The following is a 24,984-nucleotide window of genomic DNA, read 5'->3' as shown; positions in this document are numbered from 1 at the left end:
GGAGGGGGGGGAAAAGAAAAACCTAATGATTCTAAAAGCACATCTCTGCATCCTAAAGCAGTTCATTAAGCTCTGTGCTTTTCGGTTCCTGTTAAAACCTGGGGACTTGGGTGGGAATAGACAGCAACATGTCAGGAAAGGAACAGCAATCTTCAGGTGTTTTTATGAGCATATCCTTCCTGTGATATTCTTCAGCAAGAAACCCTCACCCCCTTCTGTGAAGGAAGAATACTTTCCTCTTCCTCAGTAAGGTGCAAGCTCTTTGCAGAACATTTGTTCCTCATTACTTTTATTCGGTGAACAGTGAGAACAGCATCCTCGTACATAAAGCCTGCAGTTACTTCTGCAATGCAAATACCAACCTCCACTGTAGGACATTTCCAAGAATAATTATCCCTTGTATGCAAGATTTCACACCATAAACATGCAAAAATAATTCTGCATGCCAACGCAGTTTTCCCAAGATATTTTAGCTGAGTGTTTCACACTATTTTTGGTGAATTCCCTTCTATTCTCACAATGAGGTGGCTGTTTTTATGAAAAGCTCAGCTGCAGCTTTGCAAATTTACTTTCAGTTCTCCCAGTGTCTTCCACAGAGGTAACTGCTAACTTGCTGGTGAAAGCATGCTGGCTATTAAGACAAATACACGAGCACAGAGGACCCTGTTTTTTCAAGCAGATTGTACATTAAAATTGTTATAAGTAATCATTTGGCTTTATTGTCTAAAAGGGAATTGAGATTGGGACAGTTAGATGCTATGCTCAGTAAATGCTATGGGTTTGTGCTAGAAGAAAGGCCAGACAAGCACAGCAGAGCCTCCACATTCACACCCACAGCACCTGGATGTGAGGAAATAAACAGGAGAATCATTCAACTCCCTTTTCAAACAGACTTGTGAAAACGCAGAGCCTTTTTAGTTAGCACTGAAATGAAACCAAGATTAAGTTAATCTTTCATAAACCATCACAACACAGGCTTTCAAATAGCTATCTTTATTTCACCTTTGTAACTGAGTCAAGATCAATACGAGGTACACTCAAAGAGAGACAGGAGTTTGATGCACAGCTGCCAAGCACTACAGGGCCAGTGGAGATGTACAGAGCTGACGAAGGACACGAGGGCTCAGCTACATGATTAAGTTACCATGCAACAACTTTGCTCCTGTAACTTAATCAACAGCGTGCTTTTAGTCCGCAGAGATAAAAAGCAGGGAAACTGGTGGCTTGCAATGGAGCACAGTTAAGCTAAAATTGCACTGTACCACATTTCCCACAGGCCAAAAGCACAGGACTGTTTGTTTTCATGGATGAGCTAACATGCAGCACCCAAACATGTTAGTCTTTCACCAGATAAACAAACCAGCTCATGCAACACCAATTTAACCTGCATGTGCTGTGCAGCAGTGTGGCTGTCAAGGACTAGCTCCAGTAGTTTCAAGTCCAGTATTCTCCCCTTTTTGCTCTGAATCAATTTAGCCATGTGTTAACCAGTCCAATTTAAAGCCCAGACACCAGAATAGAAGGAGCTTCTTGTCTACATGGAAGTAAACACATTTCTGAGGCATCTTCCTTACCTACAAATATAGTTTGGTACCCAAACAGGATTTTTTTTTTCCACTGGAAACTATCTGAAGTTGACAGAGGTTCTCCAGAAACATGCCAATCAGAGTGCCCTGGTTTGGAAGAAGCATACTTCCAGGAGCAGCAGCAGCTTTTAGACTTGGAGAGGGGAAGTCAGTGAGAAGGCTCTCGGGGCAGAGCGAGGTTTGGTTTCCCCTAGCTATATAAAACTGCAATTTAGCACAGATCAGAGTTCAGCTGCACACAGAATGATGATGATGGGGAGCATAAATACAGCAAGGGAAATAAGGTGGCACTCTGAACTCCAAATATGCTTGTATTACATCACCTTTTAAGAACAGCATGAGCAAAGAACAGAACAGATTAGCATCAGACAACTTGTAGAATGCCTTTTGCAACGGCAGTGACAATGCAACTTGTTTTGTATGGGCGAATCGTTGCAGGTCTGAACTTCCACGTGCAGTTTTCTGCACTACAAAGAAAGCAGCAATACCTCAATTCACATGGGCAGGCAACTAAACTCAGCAACGGATTTATATACTTTTTTCATGTAAGTGACAAATACAATATGAGCGTCAGTATATGGCTATCCACTTCAAATCTTCGTTTAGACATTCAATCTGTACATTTCTTTTCTTCGTTTAGGAATTTAACTCTAATTCCCCAGGCTCTAGAAGACTGCATCTTGTGCTTTTAATGTAAAAGACTGTCACAAGTGAGCAGCAGTGACCTCCACAGTGTTGCTATGAGACAGGAGCAAGTAAATAGAAGGAAACTATATTCGCCTCATCTCTCTTGAGAATACAGAGAGAAAGCGATGCCAAAGAGGAGAATAAAATACCCATGCATGGGTATATCTGGATTCTAATACAGCTCATCCCTACCCTGAGATAAGCATCCTATCCTGCACTTAAAGCACGTCTGATTCTAAGAACATGCAAAAAACTCCACTGGGAATAGATATAACAACATGCTTCAAGCAATGCCCTGAACACAGACCCTGATCTACCTTCCAGCAGATCATTTCAGAAGGTGAGCAAGATGGACCCAGGGAAGGCATATAGTACAGCAGGAATAAAGACCACACTCAGTTTCTTTCAACTGTGTCACAGGTTTCATCTTATCTGCTTACAGAACAGTCTTTTATCTCCCCAGGAAAGTTTGTTTCACTGAGCACAGCATCTGCACCACGTGCTTTGTGCTGCTGGAGAAAAGCTCTCTGAATGTTTCCATGTGTGGAACATTCATACACCAGTCTCATTCAGCAGCAGATGGCACATCAGCATCACAGAGATCCTGGCTCCACTGGGGAATTTTAGAGGACAAGTCACACCTGCTCAGCTGCACCAGAGCGAGAACTAATGCAGACAAGGTCTGGCAACTTCTAGCATGTTTTACAACTGCAGCCACCAGAAACAGCTCGTTTCATCTCCAGGATTTCATGCTCTCATGCAGCTGTGTGGCTGGGATCCTTCACAGTCTCTCTGCAGAGGGGAAACCTCCACACCAATCTGAGAAATATTAAGGGCTTATAACCCTTTTAAATACAAGACAAGGCCTTAACTGAACCTTAAACCTCCCCCTTTACTGTATCTCACCAGATGGTGTGCTAAACATGACTAGGAATTCAATCCGCTATCTGGGGGTGTGAAAGGAAATAAAAATATTAGAGGTTCTGCCCAAGTTAAGTAAGATTCAGGTATCCTATATCCAAGCATCTAGACAGCCAACCCACGGTAACCTTTGTTTCCAGATCTTGAAATCAAGCCTCTCACATCATTACTCTGTCACAAGACAATGGCTCTAAATGTCATAGTTCTCCTTCTCCCATTCAATCAGCAGTCCAGGTCCAGGCTCTAGGGAGGAGAGGGAAGTGGGCCAGCTGAAGCAGGCTATGAGACAGAGCTTTTTCCCAGAGATAGCTGCACACCTCCTGCTGATCAGGTGGCTTAATACTTCTAACATCACCTCAACAAGCCCTTATCCATTTAAGGTGAGCCTCAGCTGCTCACACATTACATTACATTAGGGGAAAAAAAATATCTTCCTGAAAGCTTCAAATCTTTCTGGAAGAAAGGAGGCACACAGCAGTGCAAAACCTAAACCAGGGAAGGCAAATGTGTTCAGCTGACAGTCTAAGATGAGACCAAATACCTAGGATGCCAAAGCTACTGAGATCTGTTCACTCCAGGCAGTGTTGTACCACAGGTACTGTACCAAGGTGAGTATGAAATCTGTGGCATAATGCTTCTTGCCTTGGACAGAAAGGGCATGTCTGGAACAAGACTCATCTTCACACCTACCCTTAATAATTACTTCCAAAACAAAAGCTAACTTGTATTACGTCACAAACAGAAAACACTGCGAGAGACAAAGACCTCAATAAAAAAAATAGATCAATGAACCTCTTACACAGCCCATCCTCTTTCCAGAAGTCATCCCTTCTAAAAGAAAGCAAGAAACAAGACTTACCTCAGATCTACCCCAAAACCACCCACATGCTGTGAATAAAAGGAGGAACAAGAAGAGAAGGAAGGCCACCTACCCTACGTCTGGGGTTAGGTTACAATGACTCATCCCATAAGAGTAATGTTCATGAACTTTGGGTTACTAGCTAGACCAGTTCTCTTAAATTTAGCGAGAGCATCTTTGTAGAGCCTCAGTCTCTTCCCTGGCTTTTCTTCTCTGCAGTATAACTGGCATATGCTACGTCCTCTGCACCTCAAATAGGCACGTTTCTTACTCCTGTATTCTTCCTTAGAAAAGCCAAAATATTCTACTATTCCTCAGCCAAGAGAGCCTGTTGATACACCCAGCCTCCTGGCACTCACGTCACCTTAATTTCAGTAGGAAGGGCAAGGAATTTTCCATAGGGAGAGACCTAGTGAAAAAAATAATAATAATCAAAGGCCACATTACTGCCAAAACCCCATTTCCAGGATTTCTGTGCAGGAGCTTTCTCTGAAGTGCATCTCTTAGCAGTTCCACATCTATCCACCTGCAAGTGCAAATCAACTACAAAGCAATTGCCAAGTGCTGCACTGAGAATACAGGCAAGGGGGGAAAAAGATTTAAAAAAAAAGTTACCTCCAGTCTAAAGCTGACACCAAAACAGAAGGGAGTTCACCCATCTAAATCTAACCTCATATTTAAGTTGTGAAAGGTTTAGGCAATTCCAGCATTTCAAAGCTGTAACTTAACTCATATTTCCATCCCCCTCCCCACCAAACTTTGCTGGGAAATGTACAACAAACAACAGCAGGGCAGCACCCTCCACCCAAGGCTCCTGAGGTGAAGTTTATGCAAAGAAACTCATGGATGCCTCTGCTAAGACAGACAACAGTCCATCCATCCAGCAAACCCTGCTGTGAAAGTTTTCACTGCCATCCAGCAACTCTTCAACAGCAGTGACCTTCAGTCGCTGTTAACCCAGGTTCTATTTGAGCTGATAGATGAAAGACTTTATTTTTACTTATTTTCAAAGCCATCCATTTCAGCTCTAGTGAGTGAAAATCCTGAAGCAGAAGCCAACAGAGCTTATTAAAAATTGATCTTCGAGGTGCAAAAGACAAAAAGGAGGATTTGTAGCCTGTCAGATAGTTATTCTCATGCATGCCATCAGTTAAAAAAATGCATAGCCCTGGTGCAAAGTAGGACACTAAAATATGATCCACTGGTAGAGGACAGGGAGTTCATCCAGTTAGGAACTAAAGTGCTGTAGGTGAACTAACATTAGGGCTTTATTAAGTCATTCAGCAACCAAGTGTTATTGTCCTACACAGCCTGCTTAAAGTACAGTAAAGCATTTTTGAAGGATTTTAAAAATCAAACTAGTTTGACATAAGACAGTACACACCTACACATACTGGCTGCATTAACAGGTGGATTCTGAATTGTAAATAATCCTGCAATTCATTTTTCACACACAAGCAAATAAAAAGTCAAAATATCACTCAGACTCTTATAGCATCCACCAAGCAAGCTTTTGAGAGAGGTTTAAAGTAAAGATAATTTAAAAGTCACCTACAATTATAAACAAGACAAGGACACAATAATAGTCCTCTGACTGTTCCTGACAGATAGCTTCTGGGATCAAAACACTGAGCTCTGCAGTCTCTCCACACCAGTTAAAAAAAAAAAGCATCAGAAGTCATCTGGTTAATATCAAGTTTTGGAGGTGTGGTTATTTTTTCTCTTTTTAATTATGTAAAACTCAGGAACACATCTTGAGAGATATTTTGACTTATTTGCACATGCAGCTGGAATAGGCTCCAGCCACTGATAGTTACAGCACCCAGACAAGATTATATAAACTTTAAGAAGGACTCGAAGCAAAAACAAAAAGAAAAGGTGGATCTGGTAGAGTCTATTAGAGGCAAAAGTATTTTAATATAACATGAGGAGTTGGCAGAGTCGGACAGTCAAATTCAAAACCTTCCTTAGCAGGTCTGGCAGAAGCAGAAGGGAAGGGCTTTGCAGTTTGTAATGAAGAACTATTACATACATCACAGTCTCATCACCTACCCATTCTCCTGTTCTCCCAGGGCACCTACCTTACTGTATGTCACTACCGACAAGTTGTTCGAGTGACTGCTGGGGGAGAGATTTACAGAGTTTTGTGACAGTCCATTCTGATCTTGTTCAATTTGGTCAGGAGCAGGCCCCCACGTGTTTTTGCTGATTGTGCCTAGCTCAGAACCCCCAGGGTCTTTTAGGTTGTTTTCATCTGGTTGCCTGTTCTTCTGTGGAGAGGCGAATGGGTTAAAGTTTCCTTCTACCTTGCGGTGCGGTTGTGTGTTGAACTCCGTTTCAAAGGATGACAGCTGCTGTGTTACTCCTAGAAGTCCTCCAACTTCCACACTGAGGATCACCCAGATGACATCTGAGGAAAAGGAAAGACACTTGGGTCATTCTGGATGGAGATTATGGAGATGGGGAGAGAAGGAAAAAAAACAAACAGGACATGAATTCACTCTATATAGTAGGAAAAAAGATGGATCGCTTTTAACACATTTCATGGAGCATCAGAAGTAGTGGTTAGGCACTAATCAAGTCGTAACTTTCAAGAAACCCAAGGCAGTTTTACTGAACTTAAAGGAACCAGGTAGGTCATACAAAAAAACAAGGTGACATGACAGCCTGAAACTCCATACTTCACTTTACCAACAGGTTGCACTGAAAAAAGAAAACTGCAAGTGACTTTAATCAAGATTACACAGCAGGACTGAAACAAGAACCAGACAGAATCACTGCCAACCTGCTCTGATGGTAAAGAAAAGGTAATTTTATTTTTTTTTCGGCATTAGAAGGTTTGGCTCTTAAAAACCATACACACCAAGAAGGGTTGTTTGGAAAATAACTAGATTTATTGCAGCTCACATTAATTTATCTCTATTCTAGTTCCAAGATGTCTCCAGCAGGTGGACACCTATCTAGACTGGTAAACTGTTACACAAGTTTGCAAACTACTGGTTAGCATAAGAATATACACAAGGTCTTACATAATGTGTGCCTTTTGTACACAGATAAGATTGTTTTTCTACCTACCAATTCATTTGTACTCCATGCAAACACTATGGCATATTCACATAAACCCATTTCTTGGTACATATCCAAATTCAATTCTACTGCCTTTTTTTTTTTCCCCATCTCTCCATTAAATGTGCTCCAGTTCTGTTTTGCTGCACGGAGCTACAAAATTAACAACAGCAATACCTAATCTCAGCTGATCTAATACCAGGACCTCAAGTGACACGTCATTCAAGCTCCAGCTTTCCCACAGTGCCAGCCTACAAGGGGGTCTTCTGTGCTGTCACCAATGGTGTGGGGAGGGAGACAGCAGTTACCTCTGTGCAGTTTTACCACCACCGCCTTCACAAACAGCTTTCATGCACTGAAACACCCCTCCCAGTCACTCACCACGCGCAAGGCAGCTCGTTAGCTTGCATTTTGTAACCCAATTAATGACAGTGAGATACCACCCTACACAAGCCCAGCTGCTCAAGGAGCACAGCACGCTGCCAGCACCCAAATCCCACACTGCACTTCTGGCTCTCCCTGGTGCAGGCCTGACCAAAACCCAGCCAGCAGGCACAGCAGCCCAGGGTCTCACCTTCCTGCTGGACCTGAGCTCAGGAAATAAGCATTAAGCAAAGGCAGCTCTAAGCTTTCTTGCCAATAAGATTTTAATTAGCAGGTGGTTTTCTTACAAAGTGTGCAATTTGGGGAAATTTAGTGAGATCTTAAGCTGTTTGTTTGTTGGCATGTAGGAAAGCCTTGGATTAATAAACACACAGGCTGGTGGCAGGCAATGCAAGTTGAACAGGCCTTTCTAGCTTCCAACCTAATTTATGCAAACACTTCAAGGACAAGTTACATCCACTTGCAACACAGCAGAGCCTTGCTCCTGCTGACAATTCTGCCAAAGAAATGGAGCAAAGAGTTATTTTTGACTCGCAGTGCTAACATCTCTCACTCAAAACCCGTGTACTTGGGACACTCCCAACTGCCAAAACAGACACAAAGCTGTTCTCTGTATAAACTACAGCTGGCTAAAAATGACTACAAGACTCTAAATGAATGAAGATGCTAGTGGCTCAGCCCAAGGCATTGTACAAAATTATCAAAAAGTGATTTTTAAACACAGAAAACCAGTTTACAGTAGATGTTTACCAAGTTTATCTATTAAAACTTTTCCTAAACTTGTCAGATTGGGTTTACACCATTTAGATGTTATGTTTGTATGTAGTTTGTAATGATCAGCACTGAAAAACTTGAAAGAATTCTGACAGGGTAAGAGCCTCAAGGAGAACTGCACCAGCTCCTTTGTTTTTAAGAGCTTTGTTCCAATGTTTAGAAAACAGCTCTGTGCTGACCAAGACAACAGGCAGCTCACTTGATGCTTTCTCTGCTTTCTATATTTAGTCTCAGAGCTGGCAGATCTCTCTACCTTTCTGCTTTTAGTCAAAGCTCACTGAAGGCAAGCATTCTGTCTTTCAGATCTAACTGCAGTGAGCACTGCCCACCAGACCAGCAGAGCACAACATTTTCAATATGGAAACCAAGGTCGGTCCACAACTGTTAGTTTGGTTATCTTTGCACAGCACAGTGTCATGCCAACAGCAATTCCAATAAATCACACAAAGATTATGGGTAGATTATCACTGTTATCAGGGAAGTGTCTGCAGGGGAACAGGAGCTTTCTGTTTATGATGGGAATATCATGAAGAAGTGCCAGCAAAGGCATCACTCACCTCCGTAATACAGTCCTGTGGCAGTGCACATTCGCCACTGTCCCTGATACATTCCTGCTGTGCTGGGGCTGCACATCTGAACGCTGACATCTGCAATCTCCTGGGGCTCCAGGGACCTGACCATTACCATGTTTACATGGCCAAACTGGTCTCCCCCAACGTACTTCAGACAAACTCCTGGAGGCCATACCTCTGTCCCTGGGATTAAGCAGAGGAAAAAAAGAAATTAGCAACAGTGCACCAGGAAAAGGTGTTGTGTCCATTTTTATGAGATTGGGTGAAACACTTATTAAAACAGCTGAGCAACTGTTGAACAGTTAAAGGAATACCAAGATAGATAGATAGATAGATATGTGTGTGTGTGTGTGTGTGTGTGATATAATTATCACAGCCAGCAGTGGATACAGAAGAATACAGTTTTTTCAGGCAAAATCACATTTCTATTGAAATAATCTCAGCTCTTCTTTATGCAGGAAAATCCTCAGAATCACAGTGCAACAGCTGCAATAGAAAAAAAAGAATCAACATAACTGACGTTCACTTCATACTACAGACAAAGAGGTGAGACATTTTTCTTTTCCTCATTTCTGCCTCCCTACATGTAGCTCCTGAGGTTTTCAACATCAAAATGTATGTTATTATCTCAAAGTGCTGGAAACATTTTCTTTCAGGCATTCACTCCTTTTTCAGCCTGTTAGTCTCGAGAGAAACTCATACTCTGAATTACAATTGAAGAGCTAGTACTGTTTTTTAAAAGGATTTGCACCCCTTCTTGCACCAACTCTTCTCTCAGCCCTGCAAAATGGTGGAAATGATTGCGAGCATATGATTTATTTATGGAGAACAGTGTTTAGACTGGAGATACTGGGAGTGACAGTGCGACCTGGCAATCTGGAAAGATTCAGAAAGCAGTTACTGCATGCAAACACGGCCATTTCCTCCAAAGATAACAAGTACCGAGGCAAACAAACAAACAAAGCTTAGCAGAATTTTCTTTTGCTTCTTCTCCAATTTGTGGCAGGCCAAAGACTTTGAGAACACCTTCTGCTTGGCTAAGGTTGTAGGAAACAGTTAATTGAAGGAACCACCAAGAAGCTTGGAACCACTCAAAGTCTATTCTGAGGCCAGAGTGGTGGATGCTGATCTGACCTCAGGTTACCTCCAAGAGCATCCTGCAAAGGATGCAAAACAGCTTGTCTGCTAATTTAATCCCTGTGGATGCTTCAGTGAAAACATGGCAAGGAATAGCTTTTTGGTAGAATCCTTATTTATGGAACTCTCCATCTAGCAAGGAAATAAAGATGTGAGCTAATAAAATTGGATATTCAAAGTGGAAACCACACTGCTACAATTGGAAACACTGCAGAGATAGGGAGGTAATTGAAAGAGAAAAGCTGAGTGATTAGCTGATCTCAGACTAAGGCATGGGGGTGTCAAGTATGAAGTCTCCTCTGACAAGGTTAGCAGCCCAGCAATAGGGTTTAGTTTAAACAGTGTGGCTTTTATCAGTTAAGGATCAAAGATGCCTAGAATGCTGCAATTAATAAACCCCATAAAAAGAATCAATCATAGAATTGTGGGAGCTGGAAAGGGCCTCTAGAGATCGAGTCCAAGCTCCCTGCTATAGCAGATTCACTACAGCAGGTCATACAGGAGACTCCTCAACCTCTCTGGACAATCTGTTCCAGCACTCCGTCACTCTGAGAGCACAGAAGTTTTTCCTTGCATCAGTATGGAACTTCAGCTCGATGCCCCTTGTTCTACTGCTGCTTACCACTAAAGAGAGTCCACACCCATCAACGTGACTCCTGCATTTTAGATGTTTAGAAATAGTGATGAGATCCCCCCTCAGCCTTCTCTCCTCCAGAAGGAACAGGGATCCCAGCCCTTCGTCACACAGGAGATGCTCCATACCCTTTGAACATCTTTGTCACCCTCCACTGGGCTATTTCTAGGAGATCTCTTACCTTTTTTAGAACTGGGGAGCTCAGAACTAGACACAGCACTCCAGATGTGACCTCACCAGGGCACAGCAGAGGGGGAGGATCACCTCCTTTGACCTGCTAGCCATACTCTGTACAATGCAGCCCAGGATATCATTGGCCTTCTTGGCCACAAGAGCACACTGTGGGCTCACTGCTCCACCCCAGCAGGGCTGTCCCCAGTCCCTGTACCGATCCCCAGGTGCAAGACCTTACACTTGTTTTTGTGGAACCTCATCAGGTTCCTCTCTGCCCAGCTCTCCAGTCCATCCAGTCTCACTGAATGGCAGCACAGCCTTCCACTGTGCCAGCCACTCCTCCCAGCTCTGTATCATCAGCAAACTTGCTAAGGATGGACTCTGACCCTCCATCCAGGTCACTGATGAAGATGATTATGTCATTCTATTTCAGTACACTCATCTGTCAGGAGATGATGAATTGCAGTAACTGTCCTGCACGCAGAGCCAGCAGCAGCTGGGGGCAGAGTGGGAAAAAGAAATACAACTTTTAAATTCTGCTGGTCTTTTAGCACTGCTTCTATTATACGTCTTTGTCTTTGAGCAGACAAGCCAAGCACTATCCTGGAAGATATCTGAACAGGATATTAGCTTTTAATAACACAAAAACCTGACTGAACCTGGCTTATTGCTATCGTGCCTAAAACTGAGAGTCTCCCAGAGCTGTGCTTGTCATACTCGTCAGACACCAAGTGCTGGGGTGACACATGCCTCAGGTATTTCTTGTTCTAGGACTGAAATCATTTAATCAAGGGCTCCTGTAGAGCTGTTAAAAACCTTGGCTTTACTTCAGTTATCTGCCTAACAAGCAGATATTATCTAGAAACACCGTAGTCTTTTGATATTATATCTTAGTTTAACCTCAAAATGGTTTTAATATGCCCTGGTTCTGCTTTAAACTGTAGTCACAACACAGTATGTGGAGGTGCATTTAACTAAAACATGCCTCAACAGCATGGTTCTAACAAGATTTGGCCTCCAGCACCAGTATTTCGAGCACAGATGTACTTTTAACAAGTTGGGCTTTAACCCACACAGAAGCCAAAACAAATTTTGGCCTCGCCAGGAGCTCGTGAGTCAAGATGAACTTCTTTTCCCCGTTTCAGCAGGCCCATGGATTTCAGAAGGTCAAACACATCACAAACAGTGAAAAACAGCTTGAACAAGGATGTTAAATTAAGGCTGAATTTGCATTCATGAAAGAATACATCAGAAGAACAAGAGAAGGAGGAGACTGAAAGGAGCTATGTAGGGGGTGCAGTCATAACTCACACAATTTAAGATACTAACAGTGGAGAAACAAGATCTTACTACATTTTAAGACTTGAGACAGTTATAAAACTTTTCCAGTCAATTTTGCACATTACAAGAGTTCAAGCAAGTTCTTGTCTCTGTCAAGCTACCCTTCTATTTCACTAAATCAAAAAAAAGGCAGAAAAAAATTGAAACTAAATCCTTCTTTTAGAATATGATGCTTATAAATCAGTGTTCTCACATGCACACTTCTCACCTCCAATATCCTGATTAAATTCTTAGATTTTTAATAGAGTTTTAGTCTTTGTTACACTTCAGTATTTGGCACAAATCCATACAGCACTGAGTACTGCAGTCATTTTCAAGTAAAGACACTTGCACAGCTGTATGTTACTCGTGATGATTCATGGTATTACATCTTGTCATGCTATCATTCTTCCTCACAAAAGTGCAAGCAGGTCAATTAAATTCAGACACACAGGTTAAACATTCATGCAACATCCTGTCATTGCAACAGTCAAAGACAAGGTATTCCCCTTTGCATCCTCAGATCTCTCTGACTACATCCCTAAAGATTAAGCAGTTTTGCCCAGTCTCACTTCCCAGATTGCAGCCACTGCTTTGATTTATTTCATACAGGAATTTGCTCTCTCCACCTCTGCATTCTCCTGAAGCATGAAAAAGCCATTCTGCCAAAAGTGCATTAAAAAGGGTGCCTGCCACACAGCTACCTCTTCTCAGACTGTGGTATCACTGCATCCACAGAGAACGTTAATACTGAGAGCCCAACCACCAAATGGCAGGCAATCAGAAAAAGAGTAATAAAACGTAGTGGTAACGTACATAGGCCAGAGCTGAAAGGCTTCAAGGTTTGAAAGGATCTCTCTCTTCACTGACTTGAAGGTGTACTCCATTTGTCAAGTGAACATAATTCTACTTAAGGATCCTCAACCTATTTTCAGATTTAACTTCCCTTACAAAAAGCAAAACAAGAGAAGCACTTCATTTTCTATTTATATGCCTCTTCCTCCAAAAGTTTCCTAGAGCTTTTGTTTCTGTGATGACAGGAGGAAGAAGAGCTCCACATCCAGCCACAAAACCTGAAGTGCTGACGTAGGAAGGGAATGCAGACAGGGCAGCAGGCGACCTCCTTCAGCAGCAGCGTGGCTTCATTCCAAGGCAGGTGCAGGTGAACCTACTGTCTTAAGCAATCTCTCTTCCATTAGGTCTGCCACCCTATCACATAATACACATTACATGGGTTTTGCTCGAGTCAGATAGACTTACCTGTGTTTTGTATCCTCCATGTTTTTGTAAACTGAGTGTCAGGAGGGATGGACTCTCCTTCACCTATGGTGACATCTTCAACAAAGGACATGGAGGGTACGTTGATGTTTGGACTCTCAAAATCATAATAGGCTCCAATGGCTGCTTGTAGATTCCTAGAAAGCAAAAAGCAGCTTATAATCTTAAGCACAGGAGGGTCGGGTTCTGACAATTAAGTATAGATATTATCCAGATTATATCAGCTCTGCTGCTTGCACTTTCCTAAAGCTTCCACCATTATCACACTTGGATTTTCCAAGCTATCCAAATTCAACATACAGCATTTTACTTTCCACAGACACTACTTCAGGGCAACATTTCTAGCCAGATTCTCATTTTCTTTGATACTTAAGAGTCTATAATGCCTTTGAGCCATTAGCTCTCTCTCAAGACCTGACAATAAGCTGAAAAGACAGTGAGGTTAAGCGTTGTGCACCACGTGTAAACAGAGCTGCTTCCTTACTGGCCTTGTTTCCTGGGCTAATTTCAAGACAACTCAAATTCTGTTTTATTTTGGTGTGAAAGGTCCAAAAGACCACGGAATGAACACACTTTGATAATTCTGAAGGCTAAAGAGAATCAGCAGCTACGGAAAATAACTCGAGCTTTGCTGCTTTTGAAACATACGGTCATAAGAGCGCTGAGCACTCTAAGGCTATTTATTAATCATTAGGTGTCTCTGATAGTCATGGCTCAAAGGAACTTAAACCATTGAGACAAGCATTCTTCCTGAATAAAAACAAATAGCAGTGCAAGTCTGTGATGCATTACAGACATTCAGAAAGCCACAAATGCTATTGATTCATGGTCACGGTTTAGCTGAAACTCAAACAGTAATTAATCTGAAAAGAGGAACAGTCAAACAGGAAGAGGATCCATGAGTCTCAGCTGCCATTCCACGATATACTACTGTGCCATTATGTAAGTGTTTTGGCAAGGCATGTAATTCCTCTGTTTACGCATGTCTGGGAGGTTGTGGCCCTAATTTACACGTTGTGAGTAAGTGCTGTGAGAATGGAGATGAGTAAAATCTCTCCAGAAGCAGTGGACAAAGCAATTGCTTTCTTATTTGTAATTACAGAGCTACTCTGGTTTTTTTTTTTGTGTTTTTTTTTAAGCAAGACAAGAAAACCTTCCAGAACCAGGAATCACCACCTAAAACTAAAGACACATAAGAGAAGCTGCACTAGATGGGAATGGTGATTTATTGCAAGTTAGTATTGTTTGGTGGAGTGTCATGTGTCTAAACCAGAGCCAGAAAGCCAAGGCGAAAACAAGAAAAACATTTGCAGCATGACCCTGAGAAAAAGCAAACACTGGGTTTTCTGGACTGCCTGCCAGCTGGAAAGAGCCTTGAAACGGTGAGCAAAGAAACTGCCTCCTGTTCAATTCCTACAGTGTTCAAGGAAAAAAAAAAGTAATAGGGAGACATGGAGTAAAATCAGAAGTGCATGGGAGAGAAGCATCACTGGTTGCTGCTCACACGGGAACCCAGAGGCGCCCTGCTGTAGGACTCCCACATTTACAACTCTGCATTTCAGACCAGCAGTCATTATTCAGCCTGAGGCATTTTCTACTTAGGAGTGTCAGGGCTATATTTAAACAGACAGCTCAGTCCAATGCTGCAGGAAGGGTGCGTGCCACATTAGCCAATAAATAGAGACAAATGCTCCGTTTTACATCACCGGCCGCCTGTTGCTGATACACCACACCAGATTTACATAACTCGCAGAAGGGCTGTGCCAGGAGACTCCTGTTCACTCAACCAGCCAACACTACAGCCTAGAGTTCAGTTTTCACTTTGATTTCTTCCTGCATTACAGCAATCCAACGCAAAAGGTATTGTAAGAAGGCTAACAGCCAGCAATACAGCTCTTTCTCTTCCTAATCCACTCAGACGTACCATACTGCATGCTGCAGTGCTGGAATCAGTAGAAATGACATTTTCTTGACATTAAGAAAGAGAAAATAAAAGTTCCAAGGGGAAGGTTGCTGCTGTAATCCGTTGTAAGGCAGCCTGCATCATGTTTTGTTTGCTTGGCTGTAAATATGCTTCAAAGGTAGTGGGCTATTTGTGCACATCGGCTCCCTGCCAACTTTCTTCCCCTCCCTGTGTCATATTTCATTGCTTGCTTTGCCATTGGGAAACAACTCCAGTCCTCGCAGCATACAGTTAGCTTTTAACTCAAGAAGAGTACACGCTAAAAAACAGATTTGCCAGCCTTCTGTGATCACACATCACAAAGCCACCTCCCCGCTCCCACTGTTCTGATCAGCGTGCAGCCGGTTTGGGTTGGGGGTGAACACTTGGGTGCGTTCCAACACACAATGGCCTTTGTATGGAGAACTAAAAGGAAGCTTCCAGAAACGGAGGAGAAATCGAAAGTTGCAAGAGCCAAAGTCAGGATGACAAAGCAAATCTGACTGAAGTTCTTCAGCACAGGCAGCCCGAAGAGATGCCACTGAGCGGCCGGACGGCACTGCAGACAGTCAGCGCTCACATTTTAGTCATGCTCTCTGCTTACACAACCAGCAAAGAAAGCAACCTATCACTGCTGGCTTTGTTTCTGCTCTTTCCGAGCAAGAAAACTCAGGTATCAGTGTGAATGCAGCCCTTTGCTTGAGGGCCACGTCCAGAGGTCACCGCTGTAAAATGCTCAGCCTGATTACTCACTCATTCTCCAGACTGAGCATCATTTGTAGGACTGAATACTGCTGTCTTTCTACTGTAAGCACAGTATTCGTGGGCTTTACAAAGAAATGCTGCTAAGGAGACTTTGAGGTCACAGACACGACTCCCTGAAGTTTGCCTATATATATTTGCTGTTATTATTAGGTCTTTACCCTCGTGCCCCAGATAAAACTGCAGATCCTCCCGGGAGGGGAATGAGGAGTTAAAACTGAAGAGAAAGGAGTTATCACTTGAAAGCTTCTGCTTACACATTAATGCCAGCCTGCTTTCACTCCCAGGTGTGACTTGCACCACACTTACCCCTTTTGCTCCCTGCCATGTGATATCAATTACTATCATAAACCAAACTACTTTGGAGCTGTAAGATGAGCATGCCCGGCCCAGCCTGTGCAATTTACATGACTGATCTATCCTAATTACAGGGATGGCCATATTTCTGTCTCTTTCTCAGCACAGCCCTCCAAGGTGTCATGCTCTCCCACATGAAGCAATTGGGCCCTTCCAGGAGGGCAGCAGGGCTCTGCCATGCTCACAGAGCAGGTCTGGCAGGGTTTTACCTCGGCCTCCTGCAATCAGAAATCACACAGCAACAACGTGAGCCTTCTTACCACCAAAGCAAAGCTCTGTTTCAGTCCTGAGAGGGGGGAGAAGGCAGCAAATTGTAGCTTCCTATCATCAACCAAACCCAGCTCCAGCGCCCTGCTCCTTCCTCTCCAAAGGCACCACATGTCTCAGGTAGCAAGTGTGTTCCAGCGCAGTGCTTTCTCCCACACAACGGGAGAAAGTGTTCCTTTTCAAGTCCATTTTCTGCTCCGCCGTTTGGTTTCAGGTCTCAGGAGCTAAATTACAATAGAAGTTAAAACCTTCCCTGCTAATAGCTCTGGAGATGTCCCTTAACAACTCTTAAGTGTTTGCGAAGAGGCGGTTTATCTCGAGCCATTCTCTCCCTTCCCATGTTTCTTCCAGACAGCCTTTTGTTATGTTAAACCAATATATTTAGACAGTAATTACTCCCAATTAACTAGGTCACCGCGCAGAATTCAAAAATAAAAGGAACTCTTCCAAATCAATTCGAAAACCAGAGCACTCTCCATACAGCCGAATGGCTGGGCAAGGGAAGAGCAATGTACGGGTAATTGGAAGTGATTTTTTTGCTTTTAATTGAATCCGATTCCTCATTACGAGAAGGAAGAAACCGTGGCACTGAGACTCACATCGGCCTCGAGCAAAGCAGAGCAGACGCAGGGAATCGTATTTGGGTTTGATTTTCAACCCAGCAGCTTAGGGATGCGAGCTATGGGAAAACACCCCTGTTAACCGCAGGCTGATGCTCTGAAGCACTTGTTGACACAAGAATTACCAGTAATTCTTTGGAGTTTGGAGTAACTGTTACTCCAAAGTAACAGTTACAGTAGAAAGCAACGACTCGATAGTTAAAATTCTAACTGTAAGTATTGCAGGAATCTAGAAGTTTTCTTTTAAAGTCTTTGATGAATCCAAGTCAGATTAAGACAGCCACACGTCCTCAAACACTGCATGCAGACTTTGCTCCTATGGGCTCCTGGCGCCCTTCGCCAGCCATAGAAAGCCAACGTTCTTCCAGCACTGATTCTCCTGGGCTGTCAGGAAAAAAACAAAGGTTACCTTTCCAGTGCAATGCCAATTTAGCCTTCAACTTCAGATCTCACACCGCATGCAGCACTTAGATCAGACACAGACAGCAACTTGAGGACATTATTAAGTCGAGTAGAAAGCACTTTGACAAACGGATTCGTTTGCAGATGGCTGCAATGAAGTGAACTCCAGGTTACATTTCTCTTCCTCTGAGCAGCTCCCAGTTCAAAGCCAGGCAGCTGCATGGCCTCAGCACTCACATGTGGCAGAATGCCTGCCGTGCCCAAGCAGCTCAGGGGTTATCTCCTAGAAAGACGTGACACAGAGGCTAAATGAGACAGGAGCACAATGACATCTCAGTAACATACGGCTCTGTGTAGGAGGCTTTGTACTCTTTCCATTACTGAATCGTCAAACTTTACAGCTCTTGCTCTCGTTGCCTAAATGCAACATGCAGTGCAGCACCGTAATACCCACCGAGGCATCCGTGGTTAAAAACCAAACGTGCAAGAGAAGTGATGCAACAGACGGATCATTTCTTCCTCTCAATAATGGATCTTTACACAGTACAGGTGGAAGAGACTAAAAACATAAACCGATGAGGCAATCCTCAGGCCGCTCCTTTTGCCTCTTCATATCTTCTTTGGAACTGGATTGACCAAAAGAGCTTCTGCAGCAGGAAGCACCTTGAAGCATTAGAGAAAGCTGAAGGGGAGACAGAACCATCACACCCCAGGAAAGGCACTTTTACCTGCACTTGGCTTCAAAGGTTTTCGGTAGAGATGACACATGGCAATTTAGGGGGAAAAAGTCCCATGACATTTTGAAGGTCTGGAAATGATTAGCTTTCAATGAACACCACTTCTGAAAGCCAAATTTGTATTTCCATTATCTTCAGTCTTGATCTCTCCTACACTAAACCATGAGGCTGAGAAACTTAAGATGTCAGATTACCCAAAAGAGGGAAGCTGAAAGCTTTGAACTGAAATTAGAAGGGAGAAAAAGCCAGCTAATTCAGAGCTTATGTATTTTCTTTATACAAAGCCACAGAAAAACATTTCACTCTTTCAGCTGAAAACAGCCAGTTCCAAAATACAAGTGGGATGTTCCAGGAAGTCCACAGAAACCTGTTGTGATCAGCAGCTGGGCTGCAGTGTGCAGAGACAGCAGGAGGAGAAACCTAGGCCACGGCGGAGGCACACCCTTCTCAGGCTCTCCAACCCACCAGCAGTCACTTCCCCTTATCAGGCTTTTAGATACAAACACAACCAGCCGGCCGTTATCACAGTCCCTGCTCCCAGCTGAGCACTGCACCCCGCCTCGCAGCAGCAAGCAGTCTGGCTGACAGAATCAATGCCAGGTTCTGTTTTAAGCCCCCATCCCCAGCAGCTGAGCCCCCAGAAGCAGGCAGTCAGGAGCTTTCAGTCTGGGCTGAAACATTTTGGGAATGTCCCTGCAGAAGCTGCTCTCTGCTTGCACCAGGAGATTCTGGAACTGCTAATTCCTCAGCATAAACCATGTCACCAATCTATAATTGTCTGCACTAAAGCAAAGGGGGATTAAGCTACAGAAACTGCCTGAGAACAAGTTCAGGCGTGTAAAGCAGTCCGGCTGGCCGACCGTTACATTGCACCCAGCTCCTTCTGCTGCTCCTGGCTGACTGCAGCTCCATCCCACACCACCCCATTTTCAAAGTCCTGTCCCGAGGTGCACAGCACAACTCCACTGCAATATATTCTGCAGTTAAACGCTATAGTTGAAGTATTTTTGCTCAAATACTCAGGTCAAATGTTTGAGCTGTTCTGGAGAAGAGTTGTTAGATCTGTTTTCTGCTGTCTTTCGTGCCTGTAAGGACTGCAGAGTCCAACTGTTGCTTCAGAGTAACACCACCAGAGTTCAAACCTCCATCCTTCCTCCTCTTTAACGTCATCAGAAGCCAAATGATCTTTTAAAACCAGGTGCATCACACTTCTCACTGCATTCCCTTCAGCTGGCCACCACCTGCAAGCATTAATCAGACCAGTGGATTAAAACTTCAAACACTTGCTAAGTACTGAGCTCCATCAGGAACAGAGACTTCTTGTTTTCCACCTCAACCATCTGATATAGGAAGAAGAGAAGCAAAGTTCTATGACTTCTCCCCATCACCTCCCCAACAGGTGCTCAGAGCAGCACAAACCCAAATTAGCTCCCAGGTCTGGAGACCCTCTCCTCCAGACCAAACACACAGGGAACCGTGATGTAATCACTGCAAGTGGCCTTTGAAACAGCCAGATGATCAAAGGTTGGTTGGTGCAGGGGCAGATGCAGTGAAGGATACAAATTCCACCTCGTGTCCTGGTAGTGCTGACAAGCTTCAGGGCAGCCTGGCTTCACACATCCTTACAGCTGCTTCCTACACAGTCTCACCCCATAGATCTTGGGAACATAACTATTTGGAGGCTCAAATAAAAGATGATTGCACATTGTACCAGTAAGCCTTTTAAATACAGCAAGCACAAAAACCAAAAAACCTGGCTACGTTAAGCTGGGAGGAGCTGAAGAGCTTTGGACAACACCTGGTGACCTGCTTGTACCTGAGCTGCAGCTTTTCAACCCCAAGCTCTTCTCGCCATGTGCCTGAAGAGCTCAGCAAAGCAGTCGAATCTGTTAACCTGAATGCAGGTGTTCATCAAATAAAAGAAGCACAGCCTGGATATCAAGAGCAGGGGTACTGTGGGGCTACTCATTGGGGGAAATGCATCGTGTGCAAATCGCCTGTGATGGTCGATTGATTATGTGAAATTATGCCCCAATGTTTCACCTAAATGTACTTGGAGGATCTGAGCAACACTCCAGCACTCCATCTCAAATGTTCACACATGCTTCCATCCACAGATCTGAGGTTTCCTGAGGGAAGGATTCCTAACATCTTTACTAGAAAGCAGAAGCACCCGAAGTCAGACCAAAAGCAATTACAAACCCATCACTAGCTCAAACATGCCTTGAGACTTGCAGTCAAGCACTCCCACTTCTGAGCAATACAGGTGGTTCATTCAACACTGAGCATCCAAACAGCCAACCCAGGGGGATAAAAACAACAATTTAAGGCAATTTTAATTTTGTTACAAGTCAATATTCAACCTTTTCCCTGCAATCAACAGAACGCAGATTAGAGCTCTGTAGCATCAACCAAACCACAGAAATATGACAGCAGATGAAACCAGCTTACAGCTGCAAGTTCTTCCCAGAATAAAGACAAGAAAGAGGGGACCCCTAGAAGAGATCTACCTTAAGGAGGGCCCTGAAGAGACTTTTGCCACTAGAAGCCAGATCAAAAAAGACGAGGACTTGCAGCAACAATAAAATGCTGGGCTTTTTTTGTTTTGTTTTTTAAACATAATGCGAACCATCAATATCTGGCACTCCACCATTAAGTGCAGCATCACACCTAGCAGACTAATAGAACTCAGCTTTCCCAACAAAAATGGAAATGTAAACAAACATTACTTGGAAATCATTGGAATATACACACAAAAATAAACCTTCCAAATTAGGAATCCCTTCGCAGCCAACTGTGCTGCACAAAGGATGTTCAATCCAGCACCACCAGATACATCAAATCAAATTAATTCACTTTCCCAGGGAATTGAAGAAGCTCCAAGTTTTACTCGGCAACCTCTCACCCTCTAATTTGGTATAGCAGCCAGCAAATGAAATTCCCTCTTCCTTTTCACAATACCAGCTTGGAAAGAATCCAACGTCTTTTAAGAAATGGATCTTTACTGAGTATTGACAATTATAAAACCAACCATACACACGTGCTGTGCAAAGCCTCCTCTGCTCGTATACTCACACCAATCCTTAGTGCTGATGACCAGGGCTAAGCTGCCATTTAAGAACACTTCCAAACACCCTGGTCCCACCTACCCTGAGACTCTGGGACCCATACCTTGAGCAGGTATTCAAGTGCAGATTCATTCAGTGCTGACTGACATAAAACAAGCCCAAATTTTAAGAAAATAACTTCCCAAAAGGAGTTTCTGATGTAGGAAGAGTGAGACACACCGAGCTGTGCAGGCTCAGACATGTTCCCAGCCTCAGTGCAGGGAGCTGCAGTCAGCACCTACAGCTTCACCTCAGCACACACAGGATGGCCTGGGTTGAAAAGGAGCACAGCGCTCATCCAGTGCCAACCCCCTGCTGTGTGCAGGTCACCAACCAGCAGCCCAGGCTGCCCAGAGCCACATCCAGCCTGGCCTTGAATGCCTGCAGGGATGGGGCATCCACAGCCTGCTTGGGCAACCTGTGGCACATCACTGCCTGCAGGGGGATGGTGTGTGCTGTTCCAGGCAGGGTGGGTTTTCATCCCAGTTGCAATGGCAGCAAAACACCCTCAGCCTCTGTTCTCCTCCTGAAGAAGGAATACTTCGGTGCCAAAGCATCTGTTGGAAAAGTTCACTTTTAGTTTTACACCAAAAGCCAAAGTTCAAGCTTTCACCCAAACTCCAGGACTTTGAACAGTAAATAATGACAACAGGGAGCCGTGCTTGCTGCTCTATTAGAACCAGGACCCGTGAGAGGGCATGTGCAGAAAGACAAGAAGTCAGAACAGCCCACAGTCAGAATTCAGGGTGTAATTCCAAAGAGGCACAGCTCTAGGAAAGTGTTTAATAAACAACAGGGAAAGAGACAACTCAAACCATTTAACCTGTCTTTCTTGAAGATCAAAGAGCAGACTCAAACTACAGATGCATGCATTCACCTGGAGCATTTCTGCAGCACCGCCAATAAAGTCAGCTGGCAGTTTCTTGCACTGTCCTAAGCCTGAAAAATACTTGGGGAGCACAGAGTGACTCCAGGTGAGCTGGAGAGGTGGGCACACTTTTAAAGGCTCCTCTGTGTTTCTTCACCATCACCAAACCACTCTTTTGCCCGAGTGATCTGAGAAAAGCAGTGCTAACATAACTCACCTCTCCCAGCAGAACTGCTGATTTGTTTTAAGTGTTAAATGCAATTCCTAATGAATACACTGGAAATATTATTTCAAAACACATTACAGCTCAGATTACACGCAGCACCATCTCAAAGGCCTACAACAAGGAAGTAGCTTCAGGCCTGCTGACTGTATCATTATCAAAGAGCAGGCTGCCACATTTATGAAAAAAGTTGTTTTTTTTTTTCCAATTAGCCTCTATGAACGTATCTAATAAGAGGGCTCAGTCACCAAACAAGTGCCCTTAGCCCTGCTGTGACCTCCTCACCATTTCCTGCACACCAGAATTAATTCTGACACAGAGAATGAGGAAATATCACTGAAGTGCTGCAGCTTTAGCAAAAAAAAAAAAAAAAAAAAAAGTAGATTTGATGGTCTCATTGAGAGGAATTATTTGCAGGACAGAATGGTGATAGAAGATTCAGACCCTAGTTCTACACCACGAAATCTCCTGTTGTGCCACTGCCTAACATCACCTTGGCTAGAGTGGATTACAGCACTGACTTCCATGTAGTCCTTCAACATCACAAAGGAAAGGTGCATCCTGAGAAGGGGAATGTGGCTTGGTTGAAGTTTTTGCAACAGCAGAGAACGGAATTGGTGCATTCAGGCTGCCATTGCAGCGAGGTGGGAGCTGGGAATGGGACAGAAGCTGTACAGTACCCATAGCTCAGGGAAGCAGCATCCTGGCACAGACACCCGAGGAGAACCAGCAGCACCTGTCAGCATGGCTGGCCTGAGCCTGGGCTGCTGAAAGGCTACACCTCACAGCCTGCAAGTCCACTGCATGAGCCATCACCACGCAGCCCCAGCTGATCCTCCCATACTGCTGCCTATGTTACACCAAGTTAAAAGATTTCCCTTTTTTACACACGCACACCTCCATCCAACAGGGCTAATTAACTAATCCTAATTAAAAAAAAAATTATGCTATCAAATTTTTGCTGCTGGAGTCGTGAAATCCAAGTCATTCTGATCACTGAAGACCATCCCTGGAGGTGCTCAAGAAATGCTGGGATGTGGGACTGAGGGACGTGGTTCAGTGGTTGGTTGGACAAAGTGATCGTGGAGGCCTTTTCTAACCCTGGTGATTCCATGATTCTTCAACTGTAATCAAATATATAATCTTTAACAAAAAGGGCTCCAGGGCTACATAAGCTACTGTTACTTCACTCCTACAAAAGAAAGCAGCACTTCAGCACAAACCAAGAAGGCCGTGGTTATACACAGTAACCCCACCAGTCACTTTCCAGCTTCTGCTGGAGTTTCCTCTCCCCAGGAACATCACAGAACAGCAACAACAAAACACCCACACCACACCAGCAGTGTCACATGTAGCACAGGTAGCGTTACTCATATTATCAAGACCACATGAATGAGGCAGAAAGCATTTCCTGCCCTGCACCACTTCTCCAAAGCAAACTCCTGAACTCCTCTGGAGAAGAGGCCTTATTTTACATCACATCAGCTTGCAATGGTATTATTTGTTATTCCCCTACTCCCTCTGCAGATGCAGATTTGCAATATTTACTATAGGGCTGTAGGAAAGGAGAAAGAAGTGAAAAGACAAAGTTGACTGCTTTGTCATATTATTGTTTATTAGTTCAACAACTCCACGCAAGTTTTGTTTTGTTCCCAACTGTTGCTATCCAGACTTCCAACTCGGACTCCCAGTTTCAAACTGGAAGTTTCTGGAGTTCATTTTATGCTGTTAATGGGTAAAATGGGTAAAGCAGAGTTCGCCTCAGTATCTGCAGTTAATAATTTCTGAAACAAGGCGCTTCACCTCCCTGCATCCTTTGCAGGGACGGGATGTAAACAACAAGACGGGCACTAACCCAAACGTGAGCCAGCTCACCAGGACCGCTACCAGAGGTGGGTTTAAAGGCGCAAGAAGCAACAACGAGGAAACCCCACATCTCAGACGGCAGCAACCCCACCGCGCTCTGACAACCGCCGGGTTTCCCCACACCACTCTCACTCCTCGCTTTCCGTTTTCTCACATTTTCTCCCCAGCTGCAGCCTCCCCCAATACCTGCACTTCTGCTTTCCACAAAGCGCCTTCATAAAGTCAAAAAAAAACAACAAGGAAGAGGCTCGGCTAGCCCCGTGTGCGAGCAGAGACCGCGGAGCTTCACAACCCTCCGTCAGCCTTCTTTCCTCCACCCGGCCGCACGCAGCCTCGCCCAGAAATGCCCCTTTAAGGCCACCCCAGCCCCAAATCCCCCCCATTAATCTCCATTAACAGCCCTTCTCCCCCCTCGCCGGCAGCAGCCCGGCCCGCCGCCTT

The 24,984-nt window shown here is 44.1% G+C and overlaps 1 protein-coding gene across 2 annotated transcripts; it reads right to left on the bottom strand.

Annotated features, from left to right (window-relative positions):
- Positions 1 to 977: 977 nt before the first annotated feature.
- Positions 978 to 24,776, bottom strand: ILRUN (inflammation and lipid regulator with UBA-like and NBR1-like domains). Of its 2 annotated transcripts, none has more exons than XM_010724345.3 (4): positions 24,730 to 24,776; positions 13,375 to 13,529; positions 8,835 to 9,032; positions 978 to 6,463 (listed from the first exon to the last, which is right to left on the bottom strand). In XM_010724345.3, the coding sequence occupies exons 1-4, from the start codon at positions 24,759 to 24,761 to the stop codon at positions 6,102 to 6,104; spliced, it is 747 nt and encodes a 248-aa protein (XP_010722647.1). In that variant the 5' UTR covers positions 24,762 to 24,776; the 3' UTR covers positions 978 to 6,101. The 2 variants fall into 2 exon arrangements, with proteins under 2 accessions (XP_010722647.1, XP_010722648.1); XM_010724346.3 differs by lacking the exon at positions 24,730 to 24,776 and adding an exon at positions 21,651 to 21,694.
- Positions 24,777 to 24,984: the final 208 nt, after the last annotated feature.

This window comes from Meleagris gallopavo, chromosome 28 (assembly GCF_000146605.3).
Source record: "Meleagris gallopavo isolate NT-WF06-2002-E0010 breed Aviagen turkey brand Nicholas breeding stock chromosome 28, Turkey_5.1, whole genome shotgun sequence".
NCBI lineage: Eukaryota > Metazoa > Chordata > Aves > Galliformes > Phasianidae > Meleagris > Meleagris gallopavo.
Note: the sequence above shows the minus strand (reverse complement) of the source record. Positions and strands in the feature narration are given on the sequence as shown.

Excerpts from the sequence above, each read along its gene's own strand:
- ILRUN (XM_010724345.3), bottom strand. The coding sequence starts at position 24,761 with ATGAAGGCGCTTTGTGGAAAGCAGAAGTGCAG. Across the intron at positions 13,530-24,729 it reads TGTGGAAAGCAGAAGTGCAG|GAATCTACAAGCAGCCATTG; the intron begins GTATTGGGGGAG and ends TTTGCTTTCTAG. Across the intron at positions 6,464-8,834 it reads CACAGGACTGTATTACGGAG|ATGTCATCTGGGTGATCCTC; the intron begins GTGAGTGATGCC and ends CCTTTTCCTCAG.